This window comes from Athene noctua, chromosome 13 (genome assembly GCF_965140245.1).
Source record: "Athene noctua chromosome 13, bAthNoc1.hap1.1, whole genome shotgun sequence".
NCBI classification, from domain to species: domain Eukaryota; kingdom Metazoa; phylum Chordata; class Aves; order Strigiformes; family Strigidae; genus Athene; species Athene noctua.
This window is the reverse complement of record NC_134049.1, coordinates 4,904,251-4,922,421: the sequence shown is the minus strand read 5'-3', so window position 1 is coordinate 4,922,421 and position 18,171 is coordinate 4,904,251. Positions and strand designations below refer to the sequence as shown.

The following is an 18,171-nucleotide window of genomic DNA, read 5'->3' as shown; positions in this document are numbered from 1 at the left end:
TATTTGGGTTTGGTGTTTTCATTCTCAAGCAGCTTCTGTGATGGTCAGGATTCTACATGATGACAGTCCCTGAATCATGTTCACACAGTTTAAAGGTTCTTCTGATAAAAAAAAAATACTACTTTATGTAGAACTGATTAGTTTACAGACTATTTAGTTGCATCTTGTGCATTTCCCTGCTCTGGATTTGGGTTAGTTTTCCTTCTTCAAAATATCAAATCTCAGATTCTGAGCTTTTACCTGTCTACATGTGCATGTCTTGCTGGTAGAATTATGATCAGGATTGATTCTCAGTAGCTTACAAGCTGCAAACAAGTTTGCAGTGCTAGAGGGGCAAAAAATGGCAGTACTAGCATAATGCCTTTTTCTTTCTCTTCTATTAACGGTCACTTCATGCCCTCCTCTCTTCTGGAACACCTGGACCCTCAGGGGTCTGGTCGTATGCTCTCACCTTGGTATCCTGCAGTCCTGGCTGGAGGCCAGGTGCCCCCCAAAGCTGCTCTGTCGCTCCCCTCCTCACCTGGGCAGGGGAGAGAGAATGTAACCAAAGGCTCCCGGGTGGAGATAAGGACCAGGAGGTCACTCACCACTTACCATCATGGGCAAAACAGACTCACCTTGGGAAAACTAACGTACTGCAAACCAAAGAGAAATAAAACAAATCTTAAAACACCTTCCCCCCACCCCTCCCTTCCTCCCAGGCTTAACTTTACTCCTGATTTCTCTACCTGCTCCCCCTGAGTGGTGCAGAGGGGGCCAGGGAAGAGGAGTTGTGGTCAGTTATCACCCATCATTTCTGCTGCTCCTTCCTCCTCAGGTGGAAGCTCCTCACACTCTTCCCCTGCTCCAGCGTGGGTCCCCCACGGGGTCACAAGTGCTGCCAGTGAACCTGCTCCAGCGTGGGCTCCTCTCTCCACGCGTCCACAGCTCCTGCCAGGAGCCTGCCCCAGCGTGGGCTTCCCATGGGGTCACAGCCTCCTCCGGGCACCCACCTGCTCCGGTGTGGGGTCCCCCTGGGCTGCAGGTGGGTCTCTGCTCCCCCGTGGACCCCCATGGGCACAGGGCACAGCTGCCTCACCATGGGCTGCAGGGGAATCTCTGCTCCAGCCCCTGGAGCACCTCCTGCCCCACTGACCTTGGGGGCTGCAGAGTTGTTTCTCTCGCATATTCTCACTCCTCTCTTCAGCAGCAATTACTATTGTGCAGGTTTTTTCCTCCTTCTTAAATATGTTATCCCAGAGGCGCTACCACCATCGCTGACGGGCTCAGCCCTGGCCAGCAGCGGGTCCATCCTGCAGCCACCTGGCATCGGCTCTATGGGACATGGGGGAAGCTTCTGGCAGCTTCTCACAGGAGCCACCCCTGTAGCCCCCCACTACCAAAACCTTGCCACACAAACCAAATACAACAACATAATACACTTAACTAACAGAGAAACAGGAATTTTTGGGTAAGTACATCAATATGCTCAGCATTTGTGTTCTTTTGAGGGATGCATGAGGTTTCACACACACAAAAAAAAACCCAACATTAGACCTAATGGAGCAGATATACATTCTTTAACAGGCTTGGGAGCTGTAACTCCTCTCTCAAAATTACTTCCTGAAAGACCCCAACAGATAATCAGTAATACAAATGCTCTAGTTTATTGATGAAACAAGACTTGGCTAATGCTGCCACTGAATTCTAATTGCTGGCCTACTCCTTCATTTCCCAGGGGTAGTGGATTTTTAATGGGTGTAGAGAAGGCCATGCGAGGTGTAGAACAGGAGATAGGCTGTGTCAGTCTGCACTGAGGAATCTGGGATCTCGGTGACCTGCACATCATCAAAGCTGTACCAGTTTTTGGTGACTGGATGCTTGCAGAACGCCGTGTAGTGGCCGTTGTTCAGAAAACCAGAGTGATTCTGTAACAAACAAAAACATTTTTTTAACTTCTGTTAAAAAAGAAGTATCTCTCCCTCCTTACCAGGCAAAGCATGGAACTGGCAATCATTTTTTATTTGCACTTGAAAATGATGGGAGAGAAGATTCTAGCCTCCTTTGGCCTACAGAGAGGAATGGTAATTCCTCAAATAAATGCTTTAAAACAGAGCCATTCTAACCAGATGACGATTATGCTTTTCTATTGCAATATTAATTTTGCAACCCAGCAATTAGCCCAATACGGGTCACTATAAGCAAGCCCCACTTGCAGTGAGCGAATGAAAAAGAGACCATTTTGTCCTTATTTATAAACAGGATCCGTGCAGGATAGGAGGGTCCAGCCAGGCATTACCTGCCAGGAGTGAATGCTTTTTAAAATGGGGATGGGGGGAGGAAGGAGCGAGGAGTGGTAGCTTCTCTCTTCTTTGATTACCTACTGTTACTGGATTCATGGCAGGTAAAAAAACCCTGTATGAAAAGCATCTATATATATATATAAAAAAATACAAATCATATCTATAAAGTCCAAACTAACACAGGCTTCATCTGCTCCGTGAAGCAGGGCATTACAAGTAAAAGCAAGAAAGGCAGAGCTCACCACTACAGCACACAAGCTGTATTCTGCATTCTTGTAGAAAAGAGGGGAACTGTAGGGAGAGAGGTCCAGATTGCTGAGCGGATAGCAGATGTCAGTTGAGAGTTTCCTTTCGCCCCAGTCTTGCCATTCAAACCTGAAATAAAATTTTAAACTCTTTTAAATAACAGCTTCTTTCTTGCATTGTGGTGGTTGCTCAACTGACTACCCAGTCTTTGGAAAGAGAAAGATCTGTATTCATGTTGAGTATTACAGTAAACTGACAGAAAATGCACTAAATTCAGATGTCCGGAAAGAAAAGCAAAGCTCTTGCTTCCTGATCCTTCTATCTATTAGAAATGGACACAGGTGCCAAGAGCAGCCAGAATTCAGATCTCTGCATCACTCTCACTGTGTCCTAAATATTTTGGACTGCACTGCTGTTGTCAGCTCTTCTTTTGTGCCAGGCTCCCTCCCTTTCTCCTCTGTAACTTCTGGTACAACACTATCCTTCTAAACATTTATAACGTGGCCAAGGGCTGCAGCTGGGGATCACAAGTTCCTCTGAGCATGTCAAGGAAAGCAGATGCTAGATGGGAAATTAAATAATAACTTTACACAACATAGTTTGGGGAAACTAAGTCATCCCAGAGTCATTTTCTTTATAGGTAGGAAGTTGTTAAGAATAAATTCTTGAGAATAAATTTAGCATCTGGCCACGTGTGGCTGGTGAAGCCTGCTAATCAGGAGCTCTTACACCGATGCACTTCTCCATGTAGTAGACCCAGTTGATTAGAGCTGATGTAGTTAAGGCATAAACAAAAATACAGTGTCTCAGCTGCAATAATGACCAGCAGAACGCCCTGTTTCAGTCCTGCACTTAAAACTCAAATCACAATCCCACTTGCCAGAGGAACCTGTATTCGCAGGGATATCTGACCATATGAACCACTGCACTAGTTTTTCTTCCCTTTGGAAGAGATCCCAAATATAGTGAGTGCTATTTGGTGAGCTGCAGTGCAGAGTAAGGCAGAACACCTTGTCAGAGATTTCAGGAATGCAACTTGCATGTTTGACAGGTATATTTCTGTAACTGCTCATTTAGCTTTCAGGTATCTAAAGTACTAAACCCACTCATCTGCAGCATTTTTTTTTCCCTTAACGTCCTTCTAGTCTCACAAATCCCAGGAAAGAGCCATGTCCTACCCTATGTAGACTGTACCTCTTTAGGTGAAAAATAATGATCTGTGGTGCCTTGGTTATGGTGGCCTTTACTACAGCATCTTGTTTTGTTCCACACCAGGAACAGTAGATTTGGTTGTTCCAAGTCAGTGTGTCTTGCTGAAAGAAGCATTCAAGACAGTCCTGTCAAAGGAAAAAACAATAAAAAAAAAAAAAAATTTATCAAACAGATCTCCACCCTGAAGATCCTAAGCAAGGTAAGAGAAGCGTTTGCCATATTTTGGAGCTCTCTTCCCAATCAAAGCATGACGTAGAAAGGCTGACATTACAAATATTCTTGGAATACAAAGCAGCCAACGTTGGCTTCCTTTTTCCCCCTCAAATGAGGGAATACCTGGATGAGTGAAAGAAACCCTCACAGTTGCTGTTGATCAATCTTAATATCCCTCATCCCATGGCAACTCAGGAGTGTTGCTCCCATAACCTTACCAGCCTCTGCAGTCCAGAGACCAGTACAGAAACCCCACTGCTCCTAGGACCGGTTCAGAGTGCCCAGGAAACCAAAGTAACTAAAATCCTGCATCTTCAATACCACATACTGGTCTAAGCTATCTATTCCCACAAGAAGCAGAAACCAGCAGGAATGTATCAGAAGTCGTACCTGCAGAGAGCACACACTCTTGGAAGGGATGGGCAGGGAAAGAACAGTGAAGCTCTCGGGTCTATTAGTGGTGCTCTTGCATTTCAGACATGTGATCTCATAGCTGAGTTGTCCCTCAAATAACTGTGTGATAATAGATGTTTCACTGACACTCCCTCCGCTTGCTTTTGCATTGGTTATGCATCTTCTTTTGCTTGACTATACAGAAGAAGAAAAAAAATTAACAACATGCAGTTAACCAATAGTTTCAGGAGTACCCTCACTGGGTTTTAATGGTTGCTGCCCCCTGCCTGTGCAGGCTAGTAGTCTTGTCACAGAACTTGGCTCTAAAATGCTGTTACTTTATTTGATGTTTCATACGTGCAGAGTAAGCTAAATTCCTGAGAAAAAATAAATAAAAATAAAATATTCTGGACATTAGATGGAAGTGATTTAATTGCTAGTCAAACTCTCTATCGGTGGATCTGAAGAAGAGAAAGGCAGACATGGGGACATGGCAGACATGAATATTTCAGGCAGATGAAAAAAGGGAAGAACATAAAGCATGGAAAGAGCAAAGAGAGGGAGAGGTGAGGATAATGAAGCTGCAGGCAGCATTATCATTTAGATGGGGGGCTGCAAATTTGATGTAGCATTAGACAAGAAGCAATGAACTGTTGTGTGTACATGGGTATGAAACAAAGGGAGAAAATTACAGTTTTTGACAGTTAGATCACGTAGTTCAGAAGAGGTGGATAGACAATTATTACATGGAATGCTAAATCACAGAATGCAAAGAGGAAACAGCTACAGTCCCCAAAACACCACGGCTGGGCTCTTACCTTCTTGAGAGCCTGGTGAAGCTCATTCAGCACACAGATCAGAAACTCCTGTGCATCCTCCTGAGTCCTCTTGCTAAAAGTTGGGTACTGCTTCCCAAGGACTGAATAAAAAACCTCTGGGGAAACAGAGTCAAACTCTCCACGCCACATATCAGACATCAAAGATCCAAAGGCAGCTGCAGACTCACTGTTCTCACTTGGAAAAAATAAACAAGAGTTTCAGGTAAAGCATGAAAAGACGGTGGCTCTACCTTCAAATGGGAGCATAATATATAAAGTTAGAAAATATGCACAGATACGCTACAGCTCTGACAGCCTGTCATTGGGTTTGAGGGACTCTTGAGGTTCTAGAAAGTAGTAGGAATCACCACTGAGACAGCAGTGACAGGAACTGGTATTACCATCAAAATGACAATAAAAAAAAAAAAGTAAGTATAATCCTTCAGTTACCCAGCAAGGAAACCACTCAGGGTCTCAGAGGAAGGAGGAGGAAACCAGCCTGTGGCTAATTTGACTGTAACTGCCTGGTGGGGAGCTGGTAGGTGGCTGCCTTGGCCATTCTCATGGCAACACGTATCCTTTGGAAGGAAAACGGCAGTGCCAAGCAGAAAAAGGTAAGTAGCATGAATAAATCAACTTACTTGTGTAGGGCTGCTTGGTAATTTCCTGAGAGAACATACTCCACAAGTGGTGGCACGCTGCAGAGGCACTGCACAATTGCGTTCATGTAGCAGGTGTTGCCCAGATTCCTCAGGCCAGTGAGCCCAGGGTGCTGGATGTTCATCTCCTCCATCGGTTCCTCGCAGAAATACTTCACACTTTTCAAGTAAATGGAGTCATACTTTCACCTACTAGGAAAAAACCCACAATAGAAGAAACCTAAAATGCTCCAGTGCTTTTTGTATTGTTTTTTAGAAAACAACACTGGCTGTGGAGGTTCCCTGCTATGCCAGGACCTTCTAAGTTACATTTGCATTTACTTTCATCAAGCTAATACAGTGGCAAAGACTGTCATCTCCCACACTAAGCTCTTCCCAATGTGGTAAGATACATCATTAACAGGTATTATTTAAATACTTGACATTTTAGAGTTATTCTTAAAATTTCACGCAGTCTTTGACTCCACACGCAACTACTCAAAGACTATAACCAGCTGTAAATAGGTATCTTAAACATTCCTCCCTACAGAATGCATTCTTTCATTTTCTCAGTTGTCTGGTACTTATATATTTTCCAAAACCATAGCTTGCAGTCCAGATGATACGATTATAAACAGGCTGTGGTGTAGACTTTTGCCAGAAAACGTTATTTAATTCACTTTAAGAAAATTTTAACAGGCTTGTTTTCTTGCTGCACAAGTCTGTCCTGGACTAATCCCTATCCCCAATACGGCAGAAGACCCTTCTGAACACAGGCCCTGCACAACCCACATCCAATCACTGATGCTGCCGTCCTCGAATTTTTAAGGGCTGCTATTTTGTTCTGATGCAGGAGGAGGAAAAATTCTGACACCTCAACAGTCTTTGTAGAAGAAGAAAAGCCGTTTCTTGCCCTTCAGTTGAACAACACATACCCAGGTTTCCATTTCTGGAAATCCCCCAGGGCAACAGCCGTTTTCTATCATCTAATAGCTACAAAACAACTATAAAATGGTTTAATTTTAAATTTCAGTAACAGCAGAGCCAACGTTTCCAAGCAGCTCTACCTATGGACCAGTCTCCTCTGAAAACAATTCTCTCTTTCACAGCCATCTCCGAGAAACAGCAACTCCGAGAAGAAAACACACTGGGACCATCGGGTAGGGAAGATGGCTGGAAGCCACCGGCAGCCTCACAGAGAGTGGGGCTGCCTCTTCCCCTCTTTTCTCCACACCTCACCTCTTCCATCCAGCTCCCTGGTACGACTGGAACGGTCCCGTGTGTCCTGTCCCCGGGCTACCCCCGCCCCATTGCTCTGTGATGCCGTTGTGTTCCATCCAGGGGAACACACGTGGCCCAACCTGCTGCCATCTCCTTCCTACGTGCCACCCAAAACAAGCTTGGGAAGAGATGGCAGCCCCCCATTCCACTGAGCAGAGGGTTGCAGCCTGATCTATGTTCGTGTTTGCTCACACTTGTGTTAGCATTTATTGTTGCCATGCTCTGACAGAAGGGCAGCGACGACTGAGGGTGTTGACCATAAGAAGATGGAACTACATCAAAACATCACATTGAATTAGTTTACTAGTATTTAGAAAATTTTCCCAGGAAAAAAAAGGGTAGTGGCAGAGAAGTGTCTTTTAATTAGCTAATGAGACAGTGTAGTTGATCTCTGAATTTCACATACCACTGAAGAGCAGCAGGTTTTCCCTATTTAACATACAACTGGGGATGTAACGAGTATCCACAGAAGAGGCACAGGAAGCCATTAAAAAAACCCCTGATTTTCTTACTTGTTAAGCTTTAAGCAAAGGCCGTCTCCTAGCTCTCTTTGGACACCTTATCTGTGTCACTGCTATCAATCTCACTGTAACACTTTGACGATGGGATGTATATCATAGCTTCATATTTTGTTAAGGTAAGAAAGGGCTAACAAGGCTTTCTGGCTTTGGGTCACCAGCTTACCTTCAAAGATAACCAGTAACAGAAATTCCTTTTATTTTTCCGTCTTCCCATGAACGATTCTTGTCACTGGTGAATGACATGGGTGTTTCCAGTATTCCTCTACCCACGTTCCCAGTTGCTCATGGCATGTCGTTCCTACGCCTGGTCTCCCTCACGCCTGGCAGATTTGATTCACAGACCCTCATCCCAGTTCCTGCTCTACACCACTGCTCCCTTCCCACCACCTGCGGGGGCTCAGGGGACGTCCCTCCCCAGCCTCCACACGGCTGGAACAGCAGACAGATGATATTGTTACTTAGAACACATACTGTATTTTCTACCATGGACTTAACAGAAGGTCACACTGACTGATACTCACGTGGGATGGAGGAGTCAGATGTTTCATGCAAACTTAGGGAAAGACTGAGCTAAGGCCACGGCAGAGGCTGAGGAATGACCACAAATACCTGTCTCGAAGAAACAAAATTCTATCAAATTTCTACAACAGATTTGTTCAGTTGCAGTAAGGGTGTGAGGGATGAGGAAGCTTCCTCCTGCCTAGCATCAACTTCCAACAGCAGCTTTTGTTTATAGTTAATTGTGGTTTTGGGAAAAAAAGATGAGAGAAGGTTGCCACTGGTTGCAAAGGTCATTACTCACATCTTCCAAAAAGGAAAAGCCAAAAGTTTCAGTCTCAGAAAATCATCAGCTTGACATTTTTCTTGACTTCAAAGTCAAGACTTGACTCCTGAACTCTTTCCCTTCAAGAAAGAGTTTTTCAGGTACTGTTCAAAAAGCAATTTGTCCTAATCCTCCTCTTCCTGCTCTGCAACACCCCTCAGCAATTGTTGGGGCTTAGTTTCTACTTCAATTACTACTACTATCACCATCTGTATCTCATACTTAGCACAAAACCAACAATATGGCAGCACGACCCATGGAAAACCACTGCCTGGATGTTTTGGTTTTTTTTTTTTAATTAGCTTCTGGCGTAGTGCAACAACACGTGCTGACATATCTTCACCTTTCTACATGGTTAAACAGTACTGAGATATATTTCACTATTACCAATGAAACAGTAATCAGCCCTATAACCCCAGCGTATCTTACCTTTCTTGCCCACTCCATCTGGGTTCTCCATGTCAGGACCTTGCTTCTTGATTTTCTTGGCATGCTCCTGTTCTGGACTAAATATTCTCATCATCTGCCCTAAAAAAGCAAATACACAAAAATAAATTAGAACCCTCAAAGGCTTAGTAGCTACAAATTTTTCAGAAGCTTTATGTTTACAGTGATGCCCTAGTGCACACAACAACAGTGTTTTCTAGAGTAATTTTATACACTTACATTCTGGCCCCACTGTAGGTGATATGAAGGAATTGTATCTTGATTTCACTCCATTAACGACAAGTATAAGCACAGCCAACAATTTATTTAGAGCGAGAGCACCAAATTAGATATGATGGAAAATACACTGAGAACAGTAGACAGAAGGAAGGTACCAAGTAATGTGTTTTCCTTACACAGGACATGGTATTATCCTAACATGGTCAGGCTACTTCTTGAAACCAACTTTTTTTTTTTCTTCCTTTGTCACCACACTTTTCCAACACCTTCCCTGAAGGATACTTACATTTATGATTTTTTTCTACTAGTGTGAAAAAGGTAATTTGTGAAAGTTGTAGTTTTTAGACAGGCTTCTCACAGAATTCTAGCTGCAAGACTAAGTAGTACTCATGCCAGGAAGACGTACAGAAATACATGCAGTGTTAACTACTCCCAGCCTTACATACATCCCCCCTATTTGTCCCTTTTGGGCTTAGAAGGGCTTCAGGCCCTAGTCAGTGCAACACTGAGCAGAGGAAACACTCCCCACTACCACACACACCCATCACATCTGTTTATTTTGTTAAGAACTGAGTCACACAAGTATCATGGTTGTAAAAATTAACCGTGTTTTTAAGTGTTTGTCAGGAAACAAAAAAGTTTCTTAAGTTTTACTTACAATTTTCTCCAAACAGTTTTCCTATTACATACACTGAATTTGGTCACATTTTCACAACACCTGAGGCTCCTCAAATTGAGGAGGATTTCTAGAGGAGCCAGACTTACTTATAGATCAGCTGTTGCTGTTACTTGGCTAAGAATACAGCATGAAAAAGGTGCACGTACATCTTGAATAACTGCCCATTACCTCACAGCAACAGAAGGGGATGCAGTCAGGCATCCAAGAAGCAGCTCCTAATTCAAAACAAACATTGTAAAGAGCTTTAAGACATTTTTTCTCATTTATTCATTAACGCCATCACATGTTTGTCTCCTATGAGAGTTTTCACTTTTATCTCCCACCAAGTTTCTGGTGTTAGCCAAAAGGCAGACAACTGCTTTGATCCAGCATGGCAAATTCTACTTTTTCCACACAAAAAGTTACTTTAGTTCACCCAAACAACCTTTCAGACTAAAACGGACAGCAGAAGTCTGTAAACAAGAATAACTTTATTTTAGATTCTTTAAAGATTTAATGATATACAAAATGTATACAGTATTATATCCTTATAACATTTTACCTTTCCCCGTCAAAACATAAAACACCATTTAAACAGCTATTGTGTTCGTGCCTTAGGTCTGTATCTATAAGATACACTACTGAATAAAAAAATTATAGAGCTATATACTGCCCTTTTAATTAAAAATTACAAATTAGTACCTATGTAACAAAAAAAATCGCAGCATGAAACTTCAGTTGGACAACAGGTTTTTTTCTTGCTGAATGCTCAACAATATTTGGGACAGTTAAATTACATTTTATTGGCATGAGGGTGCATTGCAATCTCCCGTACTTTACATAATGCTAATCCAACCCTAGTCTCTCTTAAATAAGTACCACAAATAACATAACATTGAAGATGTTTTCTACACAATTTTAAATACATTTAAAAGTTATGTGTACATTCTGGTTTGATATACTGGTTTTACGAGATCTTTGGAAGGCATAACTTCTGAAGCAGTCACTACATACGAGGAAAAGCACTTCCAACTTGTGTTCTTACAAGGCAACTTATTTGGACCAGTACATACTATTTCTTCTATTAAATACGATTATACCAGTCTATCATGGCTTTGTTACTATTTGACAGTGACTTGATAAAATTGAAATGTATAAAACAAGAAATTTCATTATGCACAATTAGGGCTCTATTCCACCAAAAAACCACCCAGCTTTACAGCCATGAAGCTGAATGCTGATTCAGGAGACTCTCTCTATTGGAACAGATCAAGTTCCTACCTTCAACCTCAGCCTACTGGCATCATATATACACCTCATTTGTCTCTGTCCTCTTCAAAAGGCCAGATTAAAAGACATCTGGTGAGAAAACATTAGTGGAACACTTCCAAAAACGCCCAAAGAATACTCTGGCGTTACAGAGGTAGGTGCTTTCTCCTGTCTTTTGCTGATTGACAGTAAGACAGCTGCCAAACAGACAAATGCTTTACCTTACAAACATCAACTACCAAAATCCTTTTGGTTGAAGGTATATTGCACACCACAGGACTACAGAGAGAAAAATTCTCCACTAAACCAAAACAAAATTAAAAAAATAAACCTTCTACCAAAAAGCCCCTTTAAAAACATATCTTGAATACTTGTCATCGTTCCACCTTTAAAATGATCAGCCACCAAGCTGTTTGCTGTACTTGGTTATCACAAGTTGTTGGGTCCTCGGGTTACGGACCAGGCAAAATTCCACTTGTAAGACAGCAATCCTTGTTTTGACATATCGTTCTTTTAATTATAGAGAAGGAAAGATAAGTGACAACTTTGTGACATTCCGTGAAGTTTGGATGAAGCCACTGATTTGGTCACATCATTAGAGCATCAGACGAATAGAATTAGCTGAATCGGATTCTTTGGTGCAGCTTCCAGGCTGAATTGTCAATTCAGGGGAATCATCCTGAGGAAATATGATCTTGTCAGGTGTGTAATCATTCCTCTTCAGATCTGTACAAACAAAATGAAGTCATCGATTACTATTTCTTGAGCTAGTAGAATCAGGGGGGCATAAAAGTCTTTCAAAGAATTGGGTATGCATATGTACTTATAAAGAAGAGTTCCTCAAGATGCACTGTGCCAGAGAAGGGTGTTTTCATCATACATGTAATTGGAAGCCTAAAACTTTGCTTTAGAAAGTGATGAAAACCTCAGAATTATTTTATTTATAGATATTAGAGCAAGTATTGAGTCAATCTTCCATGGAAATTGGATCCTTCCATGATCTGTGTTGACATTACCAGCATTTACAACTCAAATTTAAAATAAATGACCTCTCTTCATGTGAGAAACAACCTGGATGAGAAGCATGAAACAGGCAGGAATCATGCAAGTTGCTTATGTTGTTCTGCTGGAGTCTAAAAGCCTGATACAGAGAAACAATTTCAAGGTTTGAGATGAGTGTAGTGTTGTCTGTGCAGCAAAAATATCTGGAATTCAAAAGTTTTAACAGACTGAACTCCTGCAAACCTAGACATGTTTTTAAAAACAAACAAACAAACCCAACCAACAACAAAACCAAACAAAAAGCCACAACAAAACCCCTCAAAACAAACACAAGCACCGTTTTGTTTAAAAAACTTGAAGGTTTGCAATCATCTGGACCTGCCTTTCCTATTCTTCCTAGGATCCTTTATCAAATAGCAGATCTTCTTAAAAAGTAAAATTACAAAACTGCTGTTTATTACTTATTCCACTTCCAACAGCTCGACATAACTATTTCGTTACATGTCATACAACATTTCATGACATGAGTATCTCAGAAGAAGAAATACAGCAACTCTTACCAGGAAGTTTAAGTTTCCTGCAGCAGGAATTACAGTGATGCTTCGCTCTGAAGTTTTTTATTGCATCCTCTCCCAGATTGGCCGGACCGAACACCATATCATATGACCTTAGAAATAAAGTGCACATAAACATGGGTTGCATATGTTCTCTGGTGAAAATTTTGTAATACTTCTTTTTAAATCCTCCTTTAACCTTACCTTTTTTCTCCAGCTTTTATCACAGAGGGATCTGTCAAATTTTCACCAACACCTTCAGACAGCACATGAAGAAAAAGTTAAATCTGATATATTACATAAATGCATTAATATTGAAAAGCCTTGGCATTCTTCACTAAGAGTTCTCAGCTTCCCCAAGAATGAAAGCAGAAAAAAGAAACCCAACCCAAATGATAGGTGAGGTACTCTACCCTTATAAAAATTGCTCCTGAACAAGCACTCTGTACTTCTCAGATGTCTTCCATCTATTTTTACATTTGCCTGCAATTCCTAACTTTAATTTTCACCCACGAGGAAGAACTTTCCTATATAGTTCTCTCAGCCAGAATATCCAACACACAATTCAGGATAAATACATACAGTTTACCATATTGGCACTACACAAATGTGCCAAAAAATAAAATTTTTTTATGGTTCATATCACTAGGAAAAGGTGTATATATTTATATTCCCTGTGTTGCTGTAAGATTTAATGCCACGGTCAAGCAATTAAGCTAGTGAAGAGTCTAGAGGACAAGATTTATGAGGAACAGCTGAGGGAACTGGGGTTGTTTAGTCTACAGAAAAGGAGGCTCAGGAAGACCTTATTGCTCTCTACAACTACCTGGAAGGTTGCAGCGAGGTGGGAATTGGTCTCTTCTCCCAAGTAAGAATCAATAGGACAAGAAGGAAATGGCCTCAAATTGCACCAGGGAAGGTTTAGACTGGATATTGGGAAAAATTTCTCTACTAAAAGGGTTGTCAAGCATTGGAACAGGCTGCCCAGGGAAGTGGTGGAGTCACCATCCCTGGAGGTATTTAAAAGACGTGGTGCTTAGGGACAGGGTTTAGTGGTGGACTTGGCAGTGCTAGGTTAACAGTTGGACTTGAAAGGTCCTTTCCAACCTAAATGATCCTATGATTAAATAAGGCAACCATAAATTTGGATTAGTTAGACCAAGATTCACTAAATAATGCTTGTTATTTGTATTCTAGGCACACAATTTCTTAATAAAATGCTAACACAAGAGAAAAACCCACTTAGCATCTACCTTGGCCCAAACCCAGTTTCAGAATAAAGACATTACCTTGCAGATCTAGTACCAGCAATTCTCCTCTTGTATACTCATATGTCCAATGGCTGAAAGCTAGCATAACCTCCTCTAGCATGTTAGTGGGAATTATTTCATCACCATTATTGTTGTTATATTTTCTAAACTCTCCAGTCATGCACTCTTCAACTGCAAACCACTGGCCAGCAGAGTGGCAATATAACAGGAAAACCTCCAGGAACCTAGTATAAAAAGCATTCCTAATGAATATATTTCTAAAATAAATGGCAAATATATCATTACTACTAGATTTTGATTTGATTTACTAATAATTTAAATACTTTGAAACTATCATACAAAGTCTTTTATATTATCACGCTAGGGTAGAATCGGTGCAAAAAGTATCAATAGACAATATTGCCAACAATAATTCTGCTTAATACATTCACAGTAATGTTCTAAGACATATATTCACCTATCAGTACCTTAATATATTTGATATCTTTATAATATATCCATCTGTTAACAACCCCGTGGGCATTCTTCTGTGCCAAAAAAAGTGCAACAGAATGGGAGTTTAAAATACACTCACCTTGGAGAGTATGGAATGGATTTGGGCTTCATTTGGTTGAAAGCAAAGGTGAGCTTCTGTGCTGCTCTCTGCTGCTGGATTTCCTACAATTCAAAGCCCATATTTCATTCCCTGCATTTTATGTCAGGGGACATTAAGGACCCCAAAGGGCAGCAGGAACAGTAACTCTCTATTCCCCCAAGACAGCGTAACAAATTACTTGCTTTTAAAATTAAATCTACATCATAATGGCTGGAGTTCTAATTAAAATAAACCATACTGGAGCAGAGTTTTTAACTCTTTAGCTCATAATGAACCCCAGACTAACTTTTTTTTTTTCTTTAATAAATATATACTGGGGGGAGCAGAAGGGGGGGGACAGGAAGAGGAGAAGAATTCCTGTTTAAAATATAATGCCAGTCTATGTTTCATAACTGATAAGGATAAAACTTACTCTCAAGCACAAGTGTAACACAGTGTCCTCCTTATAAATACTTGACCAAGTATTCACAACTTCAGGAAGAAAAGACTTGATGATGTAAAGATGTCCTGATTTCAGGATATCGTATTCTGACCACGTGCATACTACTTTAAGAGCTCGACGTAAACCTCCACCCATCTCCTCTTTACTTAAAAATTCAATTTTAGCACAGAGTCCTAGTTGTGACCAGGAAGACATGCTGTTGTTCAAGATGCTGGGAGAACTTTCTTCAAGGCGATACACAGTGACTGGTTCACCTATGTTAACAGAAAGCAATTACTGCGTTTAATTTTCCAAGTTTAAAATTAAAAGCACTGAAAACACAGTTTGTTAGATTTCAACATGCTGCAATATTAAGCTGTTACTCACATCCTGAATTCACAAAATAGTTAAACTACCCAGTGGGAGACACCTCTCCAACTTCTTTCACACAGCAGCAAAGTAGCACAGCAGTTTTGTCCTCTTAATTAGAACTATTAATGGCACTGTTCAAACAGCATTCAGTACACGGAATAAATATTTCTTTATACTTTTTATGAGTCAAGACAACTTAAAGGAATCCTTCCAGATAGTTTGTTATAAAACCTATTAGTACAGTATTAGCACAATACTATCATCACTGTATCATCATTTCTGAGGACAACTACAATTAAATCAAGATTTCATAATCAAGTGAGCTGCCCTAGAAAAGGTGTCATATTAATTTACATTTATGAGTGTTGCAAGACAGACACTAGGCTTCTTTTAGTTCACTACAACTTTAGTTTCACACTTGCTCACAGCAAGTGTGAAATCTGGCTTGATCATTCTATATTAGAAAGAATCTGTACAGGGGTTTAGTTTTATTTTCTTCCCCAACCAGCAACGAGAAGCACAACTCTTACCTCTTGGAGGCACAGGAGTGAATGGAATGCTCTGCGATAATCTCATCAGGTTATTTCTTTCTACAGCTAGAGGAAAATTACAGCATTTATTAAAGTTTAAGTCTCTAACAAATGTCATTAAAAATATGAACATTAGTTCAGAAGAGGGACTGACCTGAGTAATAGTAATTGATATCCATGATAGGCTTGAAAGGAGAAGCAATGCCTGAAAGAGATTTTTTTTAAAAAAAGGAGATACTGCTTGCTGCCTGTATAGTGTATTAAAATTACCACGTGCAAAGAACACTTGCCAAGTAAGTGTAAACCAAGAAAAAGGTTTACTGTGCAGAAGATTACGTATTATGCTTAGCTCTTCAGTACCTCGGGGTAGAATTGTGGTGCTCAGCGGTAGGATTTTTTATATATATATATATATATATATTTATATTTATATTTATATATATAAAGCACCTATCACCATATTGATAAATATTCTTTGGAACCACTCTGACAGCAGAGGTAAGAACAGCCTGTTAGTACCTCAGCACTTCTGTTTCCAACCAATTTAAAAAATAAAATAAAATAAAAGCCACAAGGCTTTGCTGCCAGCCTGCCTGGCTGGCGTTTAATACTGCTGCTCCATCAGGGTTGGAAGGAGACCTACTGTGAATGGCAACAGTTTGCACTGTAGCCATCAGTGGTAGGATTTATTTTTTTTTTTTTAAATCACACTATTATGTGTCTATTAAATTACAAATTATCCATAGTTGAATACATTCTCATACAAGACCAGAACAGTTGCTTAGATGAAAAGCTCCCAGCTTGGTTACAGCAGAAACCAACTTACCGTTCAACGCATCATCTTCAGACGGCCTGTGAAATGCCACAAAACCAACAGTCATTACTTCTTAAAAACTTGCATTGTATTCACCGATTCTGACACCTCGTCCTAGGTCACCTTGTTAGCCTCACAGTACTGCTTTTATCCTATTTTTCAAGGGCAGTACAGGCTTCTTAATTACAAAATAGTAATGGAAGGCTGTTAAGTAATCTCATGTTTTTAGAGCTACACTTTAAATACCACCAAGTCACGCACAACATTATGTAAAGTTTACATCACAAGAGCTCATTCCCACAGAGGTGCTTTAATTAAAACTCGTTCACAACAGCTTACCCTTCTGTTATCAGATTAATAATAAGGTAATGGCTTTAACAGTTAACTCAGGGGATAATTGTTAACAGGAGCAATGTCTGCACAGTTTCAGAGGTGGTTTGCAGTTTGAAAGGTTGGGTAAAGACCTTTACCAGGAAGCTAGCTCCTTAATAAGTGTCAACACAGTCATTTTCATTTAAGAGCATGTTTTGCCCTCTGACATGTGACCCCATTCATCTAAATAGAACCTGTCAAAGCATTCCACTGAACACATTCAGTTATTTATTAGAAAAAAACCCTTAAACCTTGTTTTTTCATTAAATGCACCTGAATGCTACTATAGCCAAAGACAACAATCAAAAACAAAATCAAAAACCAGAGTAATAAAATTGCTCCGTTAGTAGAAAGCTTACTTACATCTGACTGCTATTTGAAGGTCTACCTTGTAACCAATCCTTTAAAACAAAGGAGAGGAAAAACAAAGGTTTCAGTTTTGTATGAAAAACATAGTATATTTAATTGGAGGTGGGGTGGTAACGTGTTTTCATATCTTACAGTACAGCCTGTTTATCAGAAATACTTCCCCAGGCTGTACTGAACTGTAATCGAAGGGGAAGATTCCAATATAAATGAGGAATGATAATTACAATTAAAAGAATAGATAAGGCTATAGATTCACTACTGTTCTATGGATTATATCAATAGTTATTTTCTTGAAAAGTTGTGGGTTTTTCCATAAACAGGAAGCAGCATGTTTTCACAATATGCACGATATGTAGTAGAAAACATGGACAACTATTCCCTCAGCCAAAACAGGTTCCCTTCTGTTGCCTCCTTGAACAAATGAGACCACAAACCAGTATTATTCTTTATACAATCTGTTTCTTCTCCTTTATTTATTCAGTTTCCGCTTAACAAAACAAAAAAGGCAGATACAAACCGTCAGTAAGGCTGCTTTAGAATCCACTTGCTGAGTGTCTTCACTCGACGCTCTCCTGCTCTTGCTGTACACTACGAAGAGATTCATAATTGCACAAAGAACAGCGTGTCTCATTGTTACTTACCTATTTCCCAACAGAGTGAGCAACTCAGCAGCTTAATGCGGCTCTCAAAAAAAGCTCAATCCACAACTATCTTTATCTTTACAAGTTTCCAGCACAGTCCTGAACTAGATCACTTAGCTTTTTATGACTTGCTATCTGTAGAAAATGCAAGGTAACAGAATTAAGCTGGCATGCCTAGGAGAACCACAGTGAAACACAGGAGCAGATTCA

At 40.5% G+C, this 18,171-nt stretch overlaps 2 protein-coding genes across 2 annotated transcripts in view; both read right to left on the bottom strand.

The window, feature by feature from the left end:
- Positions 1–1,730: 1,730 nt before the first annotated feature.
- On the bottom strand, positions 1,731–5,957 carry USP50 (ubiquitin specific peptidase 50). Its single transcript, XM_074917484.1, has 6 exons — positions 5,806–5,957; positions 5,165–5,360; positions 4,344–4,541; positions 3,723–3,865; positions 2,525–2,657; positions 1,731–1,907 (listed from the first exon to the last, which is right to left on the bottom strand). The coding sequence occupies exons 1-6, from the start codon at positions 5,955–5,957 to the stop codon at positions 1,731–1,733; spliced, it is 999 nt and encodes a 332-aa protein (XP_074773585.1).
- Positions 5,958–10,222: 4,265 nt separating this feature from the next.
- TRPM7 (transient receptor potential cation channel subfamily M member 7) overlaps positions 10,223–18,171 on the bottom strand; it is a 61,798-nt gene continuing 53,849 nt past the window's right edge. Inside the window, exons 30-40 of the mRNA XM_074917651.1 lie at positions 17,838–17,908; positions 17,315–17,352; positions 16,592–16,617; positions 15,920–15,970; positions 15,766–15,831; positions 14,855–15,138; positions 14,422–14,504; positions 13,866–14,071; positions 12,781–12,832; positions 12,583–12,689; positions 10,223–11,746 (exon numbers count right to left, since the gene is read on the bottom strand). Coding sequence (XP_074773752.1) covers positions 11,616–11,746; positions 12,583–12,689; positions 12,781–12,832; positions 13,866–14,071; positions 14,422–14,504; positions 14,855–15,138; positions 15,766–15,831; positions 15,920–15,970; positions 16,592–16,617; positions 17,315–17,352; positions 17,838–17,908 — 1,115 coding nt within the window. The 3' untranslated portion in view covers positions 10,223–11,615. The remainder of the gene's footprint in view (positions 11,747–12,582; positions 12,690–12,780; positions 12,833–13,865; positions 14,072–14,421; positions 14,505–14,854; positions 15,139–15,765; positions 15,832–15,919; positions 15,971–16,591; positions 16,618–17,314; positions 17,353–17,837; positions 17,909–18,171) is intronic.

What these genes read in the sequence shown, in the direction of transcription:
- USP50 (XM_074917484.1), bottom strand. Translation starts at nt 5,957, where the DNA reads ATGGAGGAGATGAACATCCAGCACCCTGGGCTCACTGGCCTGAGGAAT. An exon ending in AGAGTGTGTGCTCTCTGCAG is followed by an intron (nt 3,866 to 4,343) that starts GTACGACTTCTG and finishes TTCCTTTGACAG; the next exon opens with GACTGTCTTGAATGCTTCTT. An exon ending in ACAGCTTGTGTGCTGTAGTG is followed by an intron (nt 1,908 to 2,524) that starts GTGAGCTCTGCC and finishes TGTTTGTTACAG; the next exon opens with AATCACTCTGGTTTTCTGAA.